Source organism: Saccopteryx bilineata, chromosome 4, assembly GCF_036850765.1.
Source record: "Saccopteryx bilineata isolate mSacBil1 chromosome 4, mSacBil1_pri_phased_curated, whole genome shotgun sequence".
Lineage (NCBI taxonomy): Eukaryota > Metazoa > Chordata > Mammalia > Chiroptera > Emballonuridae > Saccopteryx > Saccopteryx bilineata.
Genome location: NC_089493.1, coordinates 171,082,917 through 171,099,722, shown reverse-complemented (window position 1 = coordinate 171,099,722; position 16,806 = coordinate 171,082,917). Strand labels below are relative to the sequence as shown.

Here is a 16,806-nt window from a genome sequence, read left to right as displayed (position 1 = left end):
TCTCAGAGGGGAAAGAAGTAATGAAATCAAGCTGGTTTACGGTGTGTCAGTCCAAAAAGCTTTTAAACCGTATCTGTGAAGGTGGGTCCGCTTCTTGTTTGTTCTGCATTTTAGACGCAGTTGTGTGATAAGCGGTGTAAATTTTGTCCCTTTTAAGCCTGATATCCTGGGGATTGAGTTTTAAGTGCTGGAACTTTATTTGAAAGGACTGTATCGATTGGGCTTTGATTTGGTCTTTCTTTACCAAACAGAAATACTGAAGAATGGTTTGGCCTCCCAGGTAGGGTTTTTTATTTTTTTAATTTCACTTTATAGGTCTCTCTCTTCACCCCCATTTTGTGCTGTGCTGCTTAAAAAGAATAAATTGTTATAAGAGGGGAGAAAAGGGAAGAATAATCAACTGCCCCATTGTGAACATAATTGATTCAATAAATAACGTTTTTCAATTCCCAAGGCAAACCTCAAAGTCTTCACTTATGTCAATTAGTGTTTGGCTCCGTAAGTGGTGGGCTCCTCATTTAGACGGATGGGGAGAGTTCACAGAGCTCACTTCCTACGCAAAGAGTGTGTCCTGCTGGTTTTAAAGCCGTCTTGATTTATGTGCCCCCTCTGCAAAAGGAAGCTTGAAACAGAATTAGCATGGTGGTTTCTAGTCTTCCTGAAAATAGAAGGAAGACATTTCATTATTGTCCAGGGATTTGCTGAAACCAGGGAAGGAAATCCAGTAGACTGTAAGCTCAATGAGGACAGGGACTTTATCTTGTCTGTTCCCCTTTTCTCGCCAGTGTCCATAGTAGGTGCACAATAAATATATGCTAACTGGATCTGTTGTTGAGTGAACGAGAGAAGAAATGAGCACAATTCTGGTTTTGGGTTAATTTTATTCCACTAGTTGTTGTACCCCCTGCTCCTCTTCTTTCCCTCAAATTCTTCTTCTTTTTTTACAGAGACAGAAAGAGAATCAGAGAGAGGGAGAGACCGGGACAGACAGACAGGAACGGAGAGATGAGAAGCATCAATCATTAGTTTTTCATTGTACATTGCGACACCTTAGTTGTTCATTGATTGCTTTCTCATATGTGCCTTGACCACGGGCCTTCAGCAGACCCAGTAACCCCTTGCTCGAGCCAGCGACCTTGGGTCCAAGCTGGTGAGCTTTTGCTCAAACCAAATGAGCCCGTGCTCAAGCTGGTGACCTTCCCTCGAATTCTTTAAAAGGGGAGTAGCTCTGAGAGTACAGGATTGCTGTATATATTGCATCTTCAGACATGTTTAAGGAGGATTATTTCATCAGTTGGAAGGGATCAACTAATAAGTTAATTATTAGTTGGAAGTGATGTCAAGCTGCCATTTATAAATCCCAGTAAATTGGACCTTGTGTTTTAGACCACACGAGGTACATTTTAAATCGACAGATTCCAGGCCCCCGCACTGGAAGTAGTGATTGAGTTGACCTGGAAAGGGCGTGGGGACCGGTATTTTCTTCTCTGGGTTCCTAGGAATTCCGGTGAGCAGCTGGGTGTGGAAAGCACTGTCTAGTCAGCCTTGCAGTCCCCTGAGCTCTCTGGCCTAACACACTTCTTAGGAAAGGTCGCTAGCCCACGGTCCCCAGGAGAAGAATCGGCAGAGCCGTGAGCCAGGTCTCCTGACTGAGGACGGTGTGCCCGGCCCTGCAGTGTGCTGCTCTGGTTCACCCGACACTCCATGCTCCTTGGCATTCTGGCGAGATCTTTTCATTAATACTTCCTTCCACGGCAGTGGCAAAGTTTGCGGGGATGGCCGGCCCGAATCTGAAGGACCCTCTGAAACCTTGAAGGAAACATAACATTTCGCCGAGTGTGCGTTGGTGCTGAATAGAGGGGTGGGCAAAAGACGGTTTACAGTTGTAATACAAATAACAAATACAACGATGAATAAATAATAATATAAGAATAAACTCTTTTTAGTGTACTCATAACTGTGAGCCTACTTTGGCCCACCCAGTATATTTTATTAACTTCTCTAGATGTGCGTGGCCCTCCCGTGGCTCAGAATAAACCCCAGATAGGAAGTCCTTTCCCTTCTCTGGTGGGTGTACTCAGTGCTTCCCAAACCTGGTCGTGAGAATCATCTGGCTGCTCATTACTTGAGTCCCATTAAATCAACATCTTTCTTTGAGGAGCCCGGGGGTGGGGCTGTATTTTAGCTTAGCTTTGACCTGCTGGCATTCTCTCTAAATATTTCCCAGTCCCTGAGAACCGTGTGTCCCATGCCCTCGGATACGGCATGGACCTCCTTGAGAGCCTAGTTCATAATTACATCGTAGTCCTGTCTTTCTTCCTGGCGGTTTACCCTCTGGTCTTCAGCACTTGTCCTGGGAGGTAGAAAGAGGAGATATCTGCTTTCCTGTTTCCTCTGAGGTCGAATTGACTGGCCAGGGTGGGTGGGTAGACAGCTCGACTGTACAGTAGTGGAGTGAGTATTGTGAGAAGGTAAAGGGTAGCCCCTGAGACAGAATCAGATGCCTCTGATCTTTCCCTGCATTATTACCTAATCGCTGCATAAAGACCTTAACCTCTTTGAGTTTCTGTGGCCTCATCAGTAAGATGGGGTTAGGAACAGTACTTGTTGAGGGTTTTGTGGGTATTAAACCAGGTGTCCTGGGCCAGCTGTTAGCAGGACCAAGGACTCCTTGAGAGACGGGGATCTGGGTGCAGACAGGCGCCTAAGAGGATGCTCAGGGACAACCCGGGAGGGGGCGAGGAAAGCAGGATCAGGCTGTGGTGACGTTGCACTGTGACACAGTTGTGATGAAGGTCTCAGCTGATCCCTTGGGGAGCTGGAGATAGGATGCTCCTCAGAGTTGTCCCGAATTGAGAGAAGGGGTCAGGCCTTTAGACCCCTGTATCTACCAGCCATTGCTTGTGGAGAGGGGGCGTGACCTCAGGTAAGGCAGCTTCCTTTGGCGGAGAGGGTGGCTTTGAGGCCTCGGCTGCTAACAGTGCTGGTAGATGGGGCAAGGGGTGCCTGAGCCCCAGAGGGGATCTCACGGGTGCACCCAGCACCCACTACCCAGGATAATGCACATAAAACCCTAGCAGCGAATGTAGCACATTTGAAAGTGTTCAATTAATAATAATTATTAGCCTTATTATTCCAGCTCCGGCAGTACCACTGAGCAGCTGGGCCACCTTTAAGAAGTTACTTAGCTTTTCTTGGACTGTACTTCTTTTTATGTTTAAAGTGGAGATCCTCAACTCCCGACTTCCCTCAGGAGTTCTGAGCACACGTGGCGATAATGTATGTGAAATTGATGAGCAGAAGATTAGAAAAATGTAAGGCGTGACTGTGAGCCTACTTTTCTGAAATGAATCTACGGCCGTGACTAGGATTCCTGGAAAGGGAAGGGCTGTGATAAATGTAAAAGCACTTGTGCATGAAATATGGCATTTTGATTTTTCTTTCTTCTCTCTCTAGGGAATTAGAATAATGGAGACGCTGCTGAAGGAGCAGTGTGGTGCCCCCTCAGCCGAATAAAGACCCATCCGTGAGTGCCGAAAGCCAAGCCAGAATTGTTTGCTCAGGCTGTGCTGTTCATGCTTATAAGCTCGGTGGTATGCCTCCGCCTCCCTGGGCCGCTCATGCTGCACGTTTCCCGGTGACATGCACAGGGGACGGTCCCACAGGTGTTTCATTATCTGTTCTGTACCTTTATTTCCTTGGTTCTTTGATTTTCAGAGCAGTTTTGAACTACATGCTGAGTTACAACTGCACTCGAATTGTTTAAACTGCTCAGCACAATCCAGCGTGATTACAGCCCTCAAGGTGGCATGGATTTGTAGAGACTGCCGCTCAGGATAAACTGAAGCTTTAATTTTATTGTTCCGAGAGCAGCCGAAGGTGGAGTTGAAGTTGAGAGCTGCAGAAAGGGGCATGGTGATTGGCTCTAGTGAAATCCATGCAATGTGTCAGTCATATGTACTCCCATCGATTGGGGATGGCTGCCTGAAATGCTATGGCGAAGGACTTGGAGGCCTAGAAAATAATTCACAAGCTCTGGGTAAGAGTGCCATGATTGATTAGCAATGTCTGCCCTGGGCAGAGGATGGAGGGAAGAACACTTTTGCCGGAGCATGGGCCGCTTCTGGTTTAGGGCAAATAATGTAGGGTTAACAGATAGCAGGGAATTTTAGAATCACTTCAATTTTTTTACCTGGAGTTTTTATTGTATATATCAGTGGTCCCCAACCCCCGGGCCGTGGACCAGTACCGGTCCGTGGGCCATTTGGTACCAGTCTGCAGAGAAAGAATAAATAACTTACATTATTTCCATTTTATTTATAGTTAAGTCTGAACGATGTTTTATTTTTAAAAAATGACCAGATTCCCTCTGTTACATTCGTCTAAGACACATTCTTGATGCTTGTCTCAGTTACGTGATACATTTACCCTAAAGGCCAGTCAGTGAAAATATTTTCTGACATTAAACCAGTCCGTGGCCCAAAAAGGTTGGGGAACCCTGGTCTATATGAAGAAGTTGGTGTTCAAAGTGGAAAGGGCAGAACAAAATTACTTAAGAGAGAATCAAAGCCTAAAATAAATAAATATAGAGGATTTGCTCCTTATGAAATGTATTGGGCTTTGAGTTTTAACATCTGAGAGAAGGTTAAGACCTTTAAGTACAGCAAACATTGTCTTGGGTAATTCAGAATTACCTAAAACTTTCTTAATGGGGCTAAACTATAGTACAGATGTTTTTGTATAAGCAACCTGATACTCTAATAGTGATACACAATAAAGATCAGGATGAATTAACCAAAGAAGAAGCAGAAGGAGCAATAATGTGCAATTACCTCAACATCCAAAGCATGCTGGTGATGCCTGCTCATGTGAATTTGAGAGTTATAAAGTGTTTCTGCTCATTTGTGGGTTTGTCTTCATACTGTACACTTGACACAACACTAATAGATTTATTTATTCCTGGAAATGGGATACAAGGTCATTTCATTGAGCACAGGCCTGGCGCACGGCAGGTGCTCCAAAAGTGTTGGAATAGAATCTAGATAGTGTGCTCCTGCATCCACCCTGCTTTTGAAAAGCTGTGGAGCAGGCTGTGGCCGCGTGTCCCTGTTTTTCCCTGCTGGCATTTCCTGCGGCTCACCAAGCTCCTCCATCCGGGGTCCACGCACTCGGGACCTGAAGTCTGCTCTGCGTTAAATAAGAAAACGAGGGACACTACTCACATGGGAAGAGTCTTATCTTGGTTTTAAAACTTTAAATTAGTCATTCTGAAACTTTAGTAAGCCTCAGAATCATCAGGACAGTTTGTGAAAGATGGATTGGTGGGCCCCACCCCCCGAGTTTCTGATTCTGTAGGTCTGGGTGGAGCCTGAGAATTTGTGTCTGACAGGTTCCCAGGCAGCGCTGCCGCTGCTGGTGCTGCTGGTGCAGGGACCACACTGGGAGAAGAGCTGCTTTCAATGAGCTTTCATCTCTGAATGGAGGCAGATTGAACAGAGGGGCTCTGACAAAGCTGTTAGCTGGAGTCGGAGACTATTGTCATGTATTGTCATGTCGGTTTTAGATTAATCAGGGAAGTGATTTTGCATGGCTGTCCTCTGATCTTAGTCTCTCAGCCTCTTCCTGCCTTCCCTTTTCCTGCTTGAATGTTGACAGGCGCCACACTGGAGCGAAGACACCTGAACAGAAAGGAGACGTGACTCACACCACCAATGTGGTTTTTGACTTAAAGTGTTGTTAGTGAATGTGAGGAAATTAAGCAAGCATTACCTGTTTGTTGTCTTACATTACCCATGTCCTTGTTTTTGTTTGTTTGTCTGTTTGTTTGTTTTGAGAGCTAAGCCATGAACTGAGGACTTTGTATTGTTTCTAAAAAGTAACTTGTTCTCTTAAGTCAAGAGGTTGAGGTCTGTATACAAACAGAGGTTCAGTGCAGGAAGTGTTGCATTTAATGCAATGGAGTTCCTAGACGATTTACATAATTCACAGAGGAGCAGAGGTGCATACCCTTTTTATGGAAAGTAAGAGGTACATACCCTTACCACATGCATCCACAAGCCTTTTCAAAATCAGCTTCGTTGAGGCATTATCTCTGTACAACTGACTTGACCCGTGTTAGTTAAGTGCACCGTTTTGTGAGTCTGGACAGACACCTACAGTTTTGTAAGCATCACCGAAAACACTATACAGAACTCTGAAGCTCGGAAGTCGCTGCGATGCTTTTGTCCGCTTATAGCTTCTCCTTTTTAAACTTGTTTTCTTCACTATTTTTACAACGTTTTTGCAAGCTTGAAATGTGCCTGTTTTAACGGAACTTTTTACTTTCTCAAAATTAGCTCTATAGAAAATGGGAGCATGGTTTAAGTGGAAGAATTACTGATTTTCTGGGCAGTAAAATGCCACATTAAAAGAAGAGGTGGGAGGAACAAACTGAAGTGCGGGGACCAGCCAATGAGAGCCCACTGGCCAAATCCAGCCTGTTGTCTGCTTTTGCAAATAAAGCTTTATTGGAACGCAGCTGGGCTCCCGGCTGTGTTCTAGGTACAACAGCAGACGGAAGGGCTGTGGCAGACCTCTTACAGGTTGCAGAGCCCAACATAGACACTATCAGGGCCTTAAGAAAAAGTTTTCTTCCCTGGCTGGTTGGCTCAGTGGTAGAGTGTCGGCCTGGAGTGCAGGAGTCCCGGGTTTGATTCCCGGCCAGGGCACACAGGAGAAGCGCCCATCTGCTTCTCCACCCCTCCCCCTCTCCTTCCTCTCTGTCTTTCTCTTCCCCTCTCGCCAAGGCTCCATTGGAGCAGAGTTGGCCCGGGTGCTGAGGATGGCTCTGTGGCCTCTGCCTCAGGCGCTAGAATGGCTCTGGTTGCAACAGAGCGACGCCCCAGATGGGCGGAGCATCGCCCCCTGGTGGGCATGCCAGGTGGATCCCGGTTGGGCGCATGCGGCAGTCTGTCTGACTGCCTCCCCATTTCCAACTTCAGAAAAATACAAAAAAAAAAAAAAAAAAAAAAGAAAAAAAGTTTTCTGTCTCCTGGGTTAGAGCCTGCCCTCTCCTAAGTTAACATGAGAGCACTTTGTGGTGGTGGTTTGGCCTTTCTTTTATATATAGTATAGGATCACATCTTACCTCCATTCCAAAGTTAATAGTGTGATGGTTTATGCTCTCTGCTTTAGCTTTGGCATCACCAGTTGGATGTTATTTTAAGGCATAAAAAAAGCATTAAGATGAACACAACAATGAAGTTAAGGTACCAGCAACAGCAATCATTAACATGGCTCACAAAGTCCCAGTGCCTATGCATAAGGGTGTGGAAATACGGGCATTCTGTGCAGTCGATAAAGCGACACTGTCACGTGACAACGGCATAGGCACTGTGGACGGTGAACGCAATTTGCCAGCCTTGGACTTTCACTGTTTTTACTCCTTAATAAACACATTCTGCGAGTTTTGCACAAATGTGCATAAGAGGTTGTTATTGACTGTTTCTAATAGCATGCCACGTTTCAAAGCTGCATAATTTGTGAGTTTGTTTGTGTTGGTGGTTCATTTATTTTGTCTTTCGTTTCCACACATAACTGAGATCATATGGTATTTGTCTTTCTCTGTCAAAAAATGCTGCATAGTTTCCATTCACCTAGAAAGTGACCATGTTGTATGTGGTGCCTAGCCCTAAGATACTCCCCAGAATCCCTGGATATACGTCCAAGTGGGCTTTTGATAATTAGAAAGCTTAGCTGGTAAGTTGTGTTGGGAGCCGAATGAGAGGTTCATAAATCTCACTAAACAATATGCCGGGGGTGCTGCTGCTGCTGACACGTCCATGGGATAGATTTTTGATTTCCTGTCATTTTTGAATAAAACAAATAGCCCTGACATGTGTGTGTTCTTGCTGCCGGCGGCCGGGAGACCAGGCGTGATGAGGTTTGATAGCACAGCAGAGTCCGTTCGTTCGCATGGGAATGACCGAGACCTCCGTTTCAGCTCCGTCTTCACTCCCCTTTGAACCAGCTCCCTTTAGGTCATTGGACTTAATCAAATGAGATGCTTGCTTTAGTCCAAGATCATTAGGAGGCAGAAGTGCTGTTTCTTCAAGAATTATCCATAGTTATTGAACTCAAGTGACTCTTAAAAAGAGGGCAAATAAGCATTGGTGGTTGAGGCCTGTTTACGAGGTGGTAACGCCTGTTTGCTTTCTCTTGCAGGGGAGCTGTGTTGTGTCTACTTTTGCTCAAGAGTCACTTCTCGGATACAACACATCAAAGACTCAGTTTTCCAAATGCAGGTTGGCCGCTGAAAGAAGGGGAGACCTTCCTGCCAGGACATGAAATGACCCACTCCCCTGGGAGCCAGCCTCAAACAGCGGCCCTCACGGAGATGAGTCCTTCTAGCTGGATTTTTATGGCATAGACCCTTTACGATTTCACAGATAAAGGGGAAACCCATAGAAGGTGATGTCACCCTTCTTCAGGATGTCCTGCTGATGGCCTGGGGATGGTGACCGGATAGCCAAGGACAGGCCTGGAGAGTGGTGCTTGTGTCTTTGTATTGTTTGTGTCATTGCTCATAGGATCCATGAGAGGATTCCAGGGTGAACAGAGAAATTGAACCTGATACCTGATTCACAGGAGGCCTGGAACAGACAGGACTGTACCAGACCTGAGGTTGGGGGGGGGGCACATTTATAGGAATGTTGAAGAAGCTCAGAAATCAGGAGCATCTGATTTAGACCCATAAGTACTACATAACTGGCACCGATATAGCTTTTCTAATGTAACATACAAGCTGTGGATCTGAAAAAACATCGGGTGGAGAGCGGGAAGGTTATGTACCATCTTGACTCCTACTAACTCATCCTGAGATGTGGTGCAGATCGTCACCTCTGTTTTCCCTGAGCAAGTGGGGATAATTGGGCACAGATCTTACTTCCTGTGTGAAAAGCACATGTTTGGGAGTCAGACAGACAGACCTGGGTTTCATCCGAGCGCTGCCACCTACCAAGCCCCTTAGAGCATAATTTTCAATCTTTATGATACTCATTTTTAAAAATCTGTAAATGAAGTCATCGAATTAACTTTGTGAGGTTGTTGGACCAAGTTTGGATCATATATAAATATAAAGTACCTAGCGTTCTTGATACATAGTAGACGTCCAGTAAATAGAAGCCATTCTCATTATGTGAAACCATTTTGAAAATGTACTTTTCAAAGGTAATGGATGGGAGCATCACTGTTTGAAAGTTAGACGACAGTAGTTTGCATTTCCCGTGACCGGAAGCCAGACTATAAATGCACACTGCCTTACAGAGAACTTGAAGAGAGGTAAAAATTTGGAATCCATCTTAAGATAAAAATTGGGCTATTAATGGAAAGTCTTGGGGAAATTTTATTTACTTATTTTTAATATTTGAAAAAATTTCCACTTAGTGCATTGATGCATTTCAAAGCAATTGTATTTTTCTTTTTTGTACAAGCCTGACACTGTGAGCCTCTTCTTATTGTACTTGAGTTGTTTGTGCGGCCTGAATTTTGTCTTTGGGGATAATTTCTCCTCATTTCCTTAGTGTTTTATTCTTCAATTGTGTTGGAGGAAAATGAGTAGTAGAAACCAGAACATACTTTGACCTCCTTTCCAGCTTGTAAATGGCATTTTGTAGGCTTTTGGAATAATTTTTTTCATGTGTATTTTATTGATTTTAAAGAGAGAAGAAAGGAAAGAGAGACAGAAACACCAATCTGTCCCCATATGTGCCCTGCCTAGGGATCGAACTGGTAACCTCTGTGCTGCAGAACAATGCTCTATCCAACTGAGCTATCCAGCCAGGTCTGCCCCCTTTCACAAATGAGAGGAGATGTGCAGAGATAAGAGATTTGTATTTGGAGATTGACAGTGGAACAAACTTAACCCTTCATACTCAACAACCTGTCTCCTCTGAAGGCAGGAGTTCTCAGCAGTGGCTGTCCATTAAGGACCTCCTGGGGAGCTCTGTGCCACCCTGACACCTGGGTTACACCCCAGATTGATACATCAGGATCTGTGGGCGGGAGCCAAGCGGCAGTATTTTTTAAAGCTCACCAGGTGCTTCCAGTGAGCAGCTAAGGATGAGAACACGGCCATGCTTTCTAGGTGATTTGCAGACATTCTCTGAGTTCTTTCTTAACACCTCTGCTGTAGGAAAGGATCTTTGTAGCAAGAATTTGTTGTTAGAAATAGAAATAGTGGAACACAGAGAGGCTGAACTTTTAGCCTGAATTCCTTGAAGTGGGGGTGGCCGGTGCAAATGCCTGCAGGGGTCCAAGTGGTGATCTGATGAGTGAGGCGGGCTGGGGCCGCCGCCGGGGGGCGGGGCGGGAGCACGCGCCTGGCCCGCCTTCAGCCCAGCATTGGCACCACGTGGCTGGTTTTTCTAGTTCTTCCAATTTTCCAGAAAAAAATTTTTAAAAAGCTCCTGATTTTTATGTGTTGGTGACAAATTCACTGTGCTGGCCAAACAAAATATGTCTGCTAGTAGTTTGCAGCCTCTGCTTCAAGAGTGTTAAGGACCAGCCTGAACTACCAGCTAGTATTTCGTAGGTGTGCCTTTCTTTCCCTGTTCTGGGTGTGGGCTGCCTCTGCCGCTCCCCCAAGATGCTTGTGGGAGTGGCTTCCTCCTGTTTCTCCATCATCCCCTGGACTTTGTCGGACACTTCCCCTCACTTCCTCCTGTAAGCACCTGCTGCTTCAGGCTCCACATCCGTGCCTTAGCAATCTCACGCTTTTAAAAAAATTCATTAGGGCTTGTTTGAGTTCATTTTTATTCTATGTCAGAATCCTTTTCCTGTGATGAAACATCGAGAAGCTCGCATTTAACTATTATTTTTTTTTAATCCGTGGTCTGGTGTAAGAAATGTCGAAACCGGGAGTTCAGCCTTCTGGGGCACATTGGGCACGTGGGCGGGAACGGTGAATGCGCAGACCTGGTCCCCCTCCCACTGCGGGCTTGCTGAGCTTTCCCTTCCAGGTGCTGCTTCCCCCCAGCGCGCCCTGGACTTCCCCCTGTACCGGGAATCCCCGGGGAGGTGAGCAAGCCAGCAGGTGGCCAGCCCCCCACCCCCACCCCCACCCCCCAGTCCGAGTCATGTTGTTTCAGTTGGGACATGGAGATCTGCATTTTATAACAAGTTCCCCAGGGGACTGAGTGTGCTGTTCCACAGACCATATTTTGAGAAACACTGATTTAGCAGAGCTGTTTTTGGTCTCTGCATCTTCTATCGTTTAAGAAGGTGTTGCAGACCATTGGGCTCACTGATCAATACAGTTGATTACTCAGGACACGATATAAATTTCTTCTGCAGAGAGAAGCTGACATAAGCTATCCCTACATGATCGAGGGGCTTTTGTCATGAAGAAGCTCTTATGGTTTCAGTCACATGTGGATAAAAAACTGGTGCTATATTTGTTTGATATAAGTAGTATGTATATGTGTAAGATCTCATTTATCAGACATTGTGGGGTGCATAGTCCAGGCGACTCAAGGCTATTCTTTATAGTAGTTGCACATCCTTTGGGCTTTATTTCAACTATTTACCTGGAATCCCCTTTTTTCCCTCTTGATTTTTGAGAGAGGGCTAGAGATGGAGTGGGGGGGAGGAAGAGAGGGAAGCATCAACTCGTTGTTCCATTTCGTGGTGCACCCATTGATTGTTTCTCATACATGCCCTGACTGGGACTCGAACTGATGACCTCGGCGTCGAGCTGGCAACCTCAGGGTTCTGGGACGACGTTGTAGCCACACCTCTTAAGTTAGTATATATATACTTACCTGCTTTTGCAAACCAGAATCTACTGAAGATAATGATATCTTTTCAGGGTCATTATTTATGTTTTGAATTCTTTCAGGTAGTATAAAGGCTCTGCTCTTTGCATTCTGGGTGGTTTTTATAGCTTTTCTTTTCCCTCACTGTTAGTTGTTGTTTCTCTCTGCCAGGGCTCTGCCTGCCCCTCGGACTTCCCTCTCATTTGCCGTGTGGGAGTTGGGAAATCACACCCTGCATCCGGTAGGTCAGGTGACATGCACAGGAGCCGAGTGAGGCTCTGAGAGGCTTTTCTAGTTTGTAAATGGCAGTTAAATGAATGAACGTGGCTGCATTGACTCAGTGACGCGATTTTAGTGACTCCATTATCTCCTTCTGACTGACTTCTTGCTCCTCAACAGCAGTTGTCAGATCTGTGACCTTAAGATCAGTGAACTGTTGCATCACGTGGTGTTTCTTGATTTTTTAGCCTGTTGACTCCCCCCGATCGTGGTGGCATTTTTATATGTACGGCTCCATAATGTGAAACGTGAGAAGGTTAAAATTCAAAGGCGTATTTCTCAGGCCAAGTTTTTTGTGAATGACGAGTTGTTTTTGTTTCAGTATTGTTGTGATTTGGAGCTATAAATTCGTTGCATACCTATGAAATTTGATCCTGCCATCATTCTGAAATAAAGGTGTTACAATTTTATTTACGTGTGGCTTCTAATTTCGTCGGTTATCACATCACTCAGCAGAGCTTGTGTTTATTGTTTGTTCTCATGACCTTGGTTCTTTTCCATGGCCCCAGAGGAGGGTGTTATACCAACCACAGGTTAGCTCCTCACTTCCCCTAAAGTGAGCAGTGAAAGTTTCTCCCAGAAATTAGCGGAAGTATCTCTTACTGGGTGATCCCCTTGGGCCATGTGCTAATGGAGCAAAGGGCTAGGGCCTGCAGAGGGAGAAGGGGCACAGACACCCCATGAAGTCTGATTGTCCCAAAGGTGGGGGAGAGGCTAACCAGCTGCCTGTGGACCTGTGAGGCTCGGCTATACTTTCTGTACCTTGTTACCATAAGATTTGCCTTTATCCTGTCATTTGTCCCCTCTTTACTTGACTGTATTTGGGTTTCTTTACCTTGTGGCCAGAATACCTTGTCTAAACCATATCGATGCATTTCTTTTGTGGCTCCTGGGTGCCTTTAGGGATAGAGTCCTTAGTTTAACCAGCACTGTTGAGCACCTTCTGTGTGCAAGAGAAAGACAGGATTTGTCTTTTGTCTTGATCCAGTGGGTTTCCAGAGGTTTGCACCATCATACTGACAGATGGCAGTAGTGGACACCAGTTGATGGTGAGACCAGGCTCCATCACCTCTTGGGTACATCTGACAATAATTGCTTATTTAATGGATGTACAAAAAAAGTCAACACAGGATGCACAGTGGAGAGATCAGCACAGAAAGTGTGTGGCTTGGTGGCCCCAAAGCCTCACCAGCAGATTGCATAGCTGCAGATCATGATGTCTGAATTAGTGAGGGGCACATCAGCTCTTCTGGAAGATAGCCAGTTCTCTTTAGGCCCAGCCTCACGTGCAGAAGGGTGGAGCTGGCCTGCATGAGACCAACCCATCTGAGCCACAGAGCAGCTCGGCAGTGCACAGTGGTTACAGGGGACAAGATATTCAGACATCAATGTCCGCTTTCTGGCCGTCCTGGCTCTTACAGCCTGGTCTCAGGACATCCCTGGACTCAGGGCTGCAGCATTAGCATCCGTTTCCCTGCTGTCTGGGCAGGGCAGGCTAGCTAGTTTGAGCTAACCCTGCCAACCCCAGAACCTGAACACAAGCCTTGGAAAAGCTGAATCAGGTAGAGGGGTGAAGTTCTGACAACGACAAACCCAGTGCAGTGGGGATTCCGCATAGAAATTAAGTTAATGTAGAAGCAATGCATAGGAATTTAAAATGAAGTATTTAAAATGCAAAATGTATTATTTCTTGCACACCTGACTGCCAGTTGGAAGCCCCGGGGATTCCAGGGGAGCTTTAAAAGGTACTGATGCCTTGGTCTCACACCAGGGATTCTAGGTTGCACTCTGGGGTCAGGATTGCATGAAACTCCCCGGGTGATCTTGAAGCCATGAGCAGTGATTCTGACCAACTTCAGAAGTGATGTCTGTTCTTGTATAAGTTGGCAACCCTTAAGAAGCTGGCTGGAGGTGGGAGTTTTCACTGTGAGTCCTCTCTAATGTTTTGTCTCTAGCTCTTAGAAAAATATTATTCACTGTCCAAGAAAAAGGGCTCTGGTGTCTCTTAAATGCTAATAGAAGAAAGGAGAGGCTGGAAATCCCCCACGATGGGCAGCCTGCTTTATGATCAAAACTTTGAGTTGTGTTATTGAAACAATTCCATTCACAATAAAGGATTCCACAGTAACTCGAAACCCTTGCTCGTCTCAAGGGGTTAACCGAAATGACTGCATTGCTCGACCTGAAGATGTAGGTCTGTGAACTCTGGACAGACATGCTGTGTAGGAGGCGACAGAGAGAAAATAGCAGCCACCGTCCTGTTAAATTAAACTCCACGGAGCTATTCGCCAGCCTTGTCGGAGAGGGTTAGAGCCATTCCGCGCTGCCATCTGTTTAGGCTGCTGATGAAACCATTACTTTCTGTGTCGCTGCCAGGATGAACTTTGAGATCTGGAGACAAATGAGAAAGTGCTGACTGTCCAGTTGTGTGTGTTTGTTTTCCCATTTTTGGTTTCGGTGTCTCCCTCGATTCCAAAGTCCATCCGTTGTTCACACTTTGAAATGACTGCACTGGCAGTTTCTTGAGATGTTGAAGGGAAATTATTTTCTGGAAAGAAACTCCTCTGTTATTTGTGTTCGTTGAAGGATGTAGTCATCAGTCTCATCAAAACCCAAGTTATTCTTGTCAATTAGTAAAAAAAAAAAAAAAAAAAAAAAAAAAGTTTCCCCTGGTCCTCAGGACAGGAGGTTTACAAAAAGCAGCCAGAAAGAATTGAATGAATGAATGAATGAATGAATGACTCCAGAGTATAGTTATTGTAAATGCAAACAGGATATGGGGCAAGGATGGAGAGGAAAAGAGGGAAAATAAAAAATACCTGTCACTGATTAAAAGGTAAGGGTGACTATAAAGTAAACTTTATCTGAAATGACATTTCAGAGACTTGGAGGATATAGCGTCCATGCCTTCCTTTTTTATTTTTATTTTTTCTGAACGTGTGCATACAGCAGAAAAAAGTTTAATGCAGTTTTTCTGCTGGTCTCTTGGTGACCAGATCTAAAGCCCTTGGAGAACTTGGAGTCACAATAGAGGCACTAGGTGGCTCTACTTTGTTAATTACAGTTTTTAAATGGGATTCAACTATGCATGAGAATAGAGTTGGAACTATTCCAGTGTGGAAAGTAGTCTTTTTGTAAGTGTGAAGTCAGAAGCTAGCGTTGTACCTTGTTTCCTTAGGTGTTAATTGTTCTGTCAAGCGCTATGAGAACCATTTCTCCCTGAAAAAAATAAATGCTAACCATGTTTCGGGGCCTGATTAAAGGCAAAGAATTTGCAGAGAAGACTCGGGGAAGCGTTAGCCAGGCATTCCGCCCCACTCCCCACCTGCCCCTCTGCATCCTCTTGCTGAGGGGTGTCATCACCTGCAATCTCCCAACAGGGTGTTCGAACCTGGGGGATATATGGTCATCTCAGGCAGGTTCTGTGTGACCACGACATAGATGGGCTAATGTCTCAGAGCATGCGTTTTTCTCAAGTGTTTGTGGAAAAACATGATTTTTCATCAAAGCCAACATGCAACTTTGTAGACTGTAACATTGAAAGAGATTCTTAATATTGAAAACAGTGCGACCTAAGAGACATTTTGCTTCGGGCACCAGTTAGAATGCTGCCTTGTCCACAGCAGGTGTTATATTAGGTTGACTAGAATGGGATTGTCAGAGCATAGCCATTAGATGTATATGCTCAGGACAGGCTTTTGGCAATTGGGACATCCCCGAAATGGTGGCGGGAGTCAGGTTCTTTTCTGGGAAAGTTGGGGGAGCCCTGATGTAAATCACCTCCAATCCCTGCGACTCCCAGAATCCCCATCTCCCTCCAAGTCAGACTTCCATCCTAGCTGCATGGCCATTGCCTACCAGGATCTTGTAATACAGAACGTGGCAAATATCCAGCAAACTTGGGCAAGCTTTGCCATCAGGGACATTCCAGCTTATTTTGAGGACTGAGTTAATGTACAGCTCTTCATTGCTGAGAAGGAAGTATATCAGTATAAAGAGCATTTATTGAATATTAAATCTTTTTTTTTTTTTTTTGTATTTTTCCAAAGCTGGAAACGGGGAGGCGGTCAGACAGACTCCCACATGCGCCCGACCGGGATCCACCCGGCATGCCCACCAGGGGGCGATGCTCTGCCCATCTGGGGCATTGCTCTGTTGCATCCAGAGCCATTCTAGCGCCTGGGGCAGAGGCCAAGGAGCCATCCCCAGCGCCCGGGCCATCTTTTGCTCCAATGGAGCCTCGGCTGCGGGAGGGAAAGTGAGAGACAGAGAGGAAGGAGAGGGAGAGGGGTGGAGAAACAGATGGGCACCTTTCCTGTGTGCCCTGGCTAGGAATCGAACCCGGGACTTCCTCACGCCAGGCCGACGCTCTACCACTGAGCCAACCGGCCAGGGCCTGAATATTAAATCTAAATGATCTTTCTCTAATTTTGGGGCAAGGCAATTGTGCTTCTTCTTTTGTTCAGAGAAAATACTAGTAAGGACAATTTTATTTGTCAATATGATATTTTTAATTTAAGGTTTCTTTCTCTCTTCTTTTTGGTCCTTTTTTGCTCAATTTCTCTAACCCCTACCTGGCCCCACCCCTGACAGCTGTCAGCCTGCTCTCTATGAATCTGTCTCTATTTTGCTTGTTAGTTCATTTTGTTCACTAGATTCCACATATGGGTGAAATCATGTGGTGCTTGTCTTTCTCTGGCACAGACAACAGTGTGGTGATTGCCTGGGGTGGGGG

At 45.5% G+C, this 16,806-nt stretch overlaps 1 protein-coding gene across 6 annotated transcripts in view; it reads left to right on the top strand.

Annotated features, from left to right (window-relative positions):
* Positions 1–12,481, top strand: part of PRELID2 (PRELI domain containing 2) — an 87,332-nt gene extending 74,851 nt beyond the window's left edge. For 3 of the 6 annotated variants that reach the window (XR_010731052.1, XR_010731049.1, XR_010731053.1), the window contains 2 exons: positions 3,457–4,039; positions 8,203–12,481. Coding sequence is in view for 1 of the 6 variants with exons in the window: in XM_066272880.1 (XP_066128977.1) it covers positions 3,457–3,516 (60 nt within the window). In the remaining 5 variants the exon portion in view is untranslated. The remainder of the gene's footprint in view (positions 1–3,456; positions 4,040–8,202) is intronic. The other 3 variants (XR_010731050.1, XR_010731051.1, XM_066272880.1) reach the window with 3 other exon arrangements.
* Positions 12,482–16,806: the final 4,325 nt, after the last annotated feature.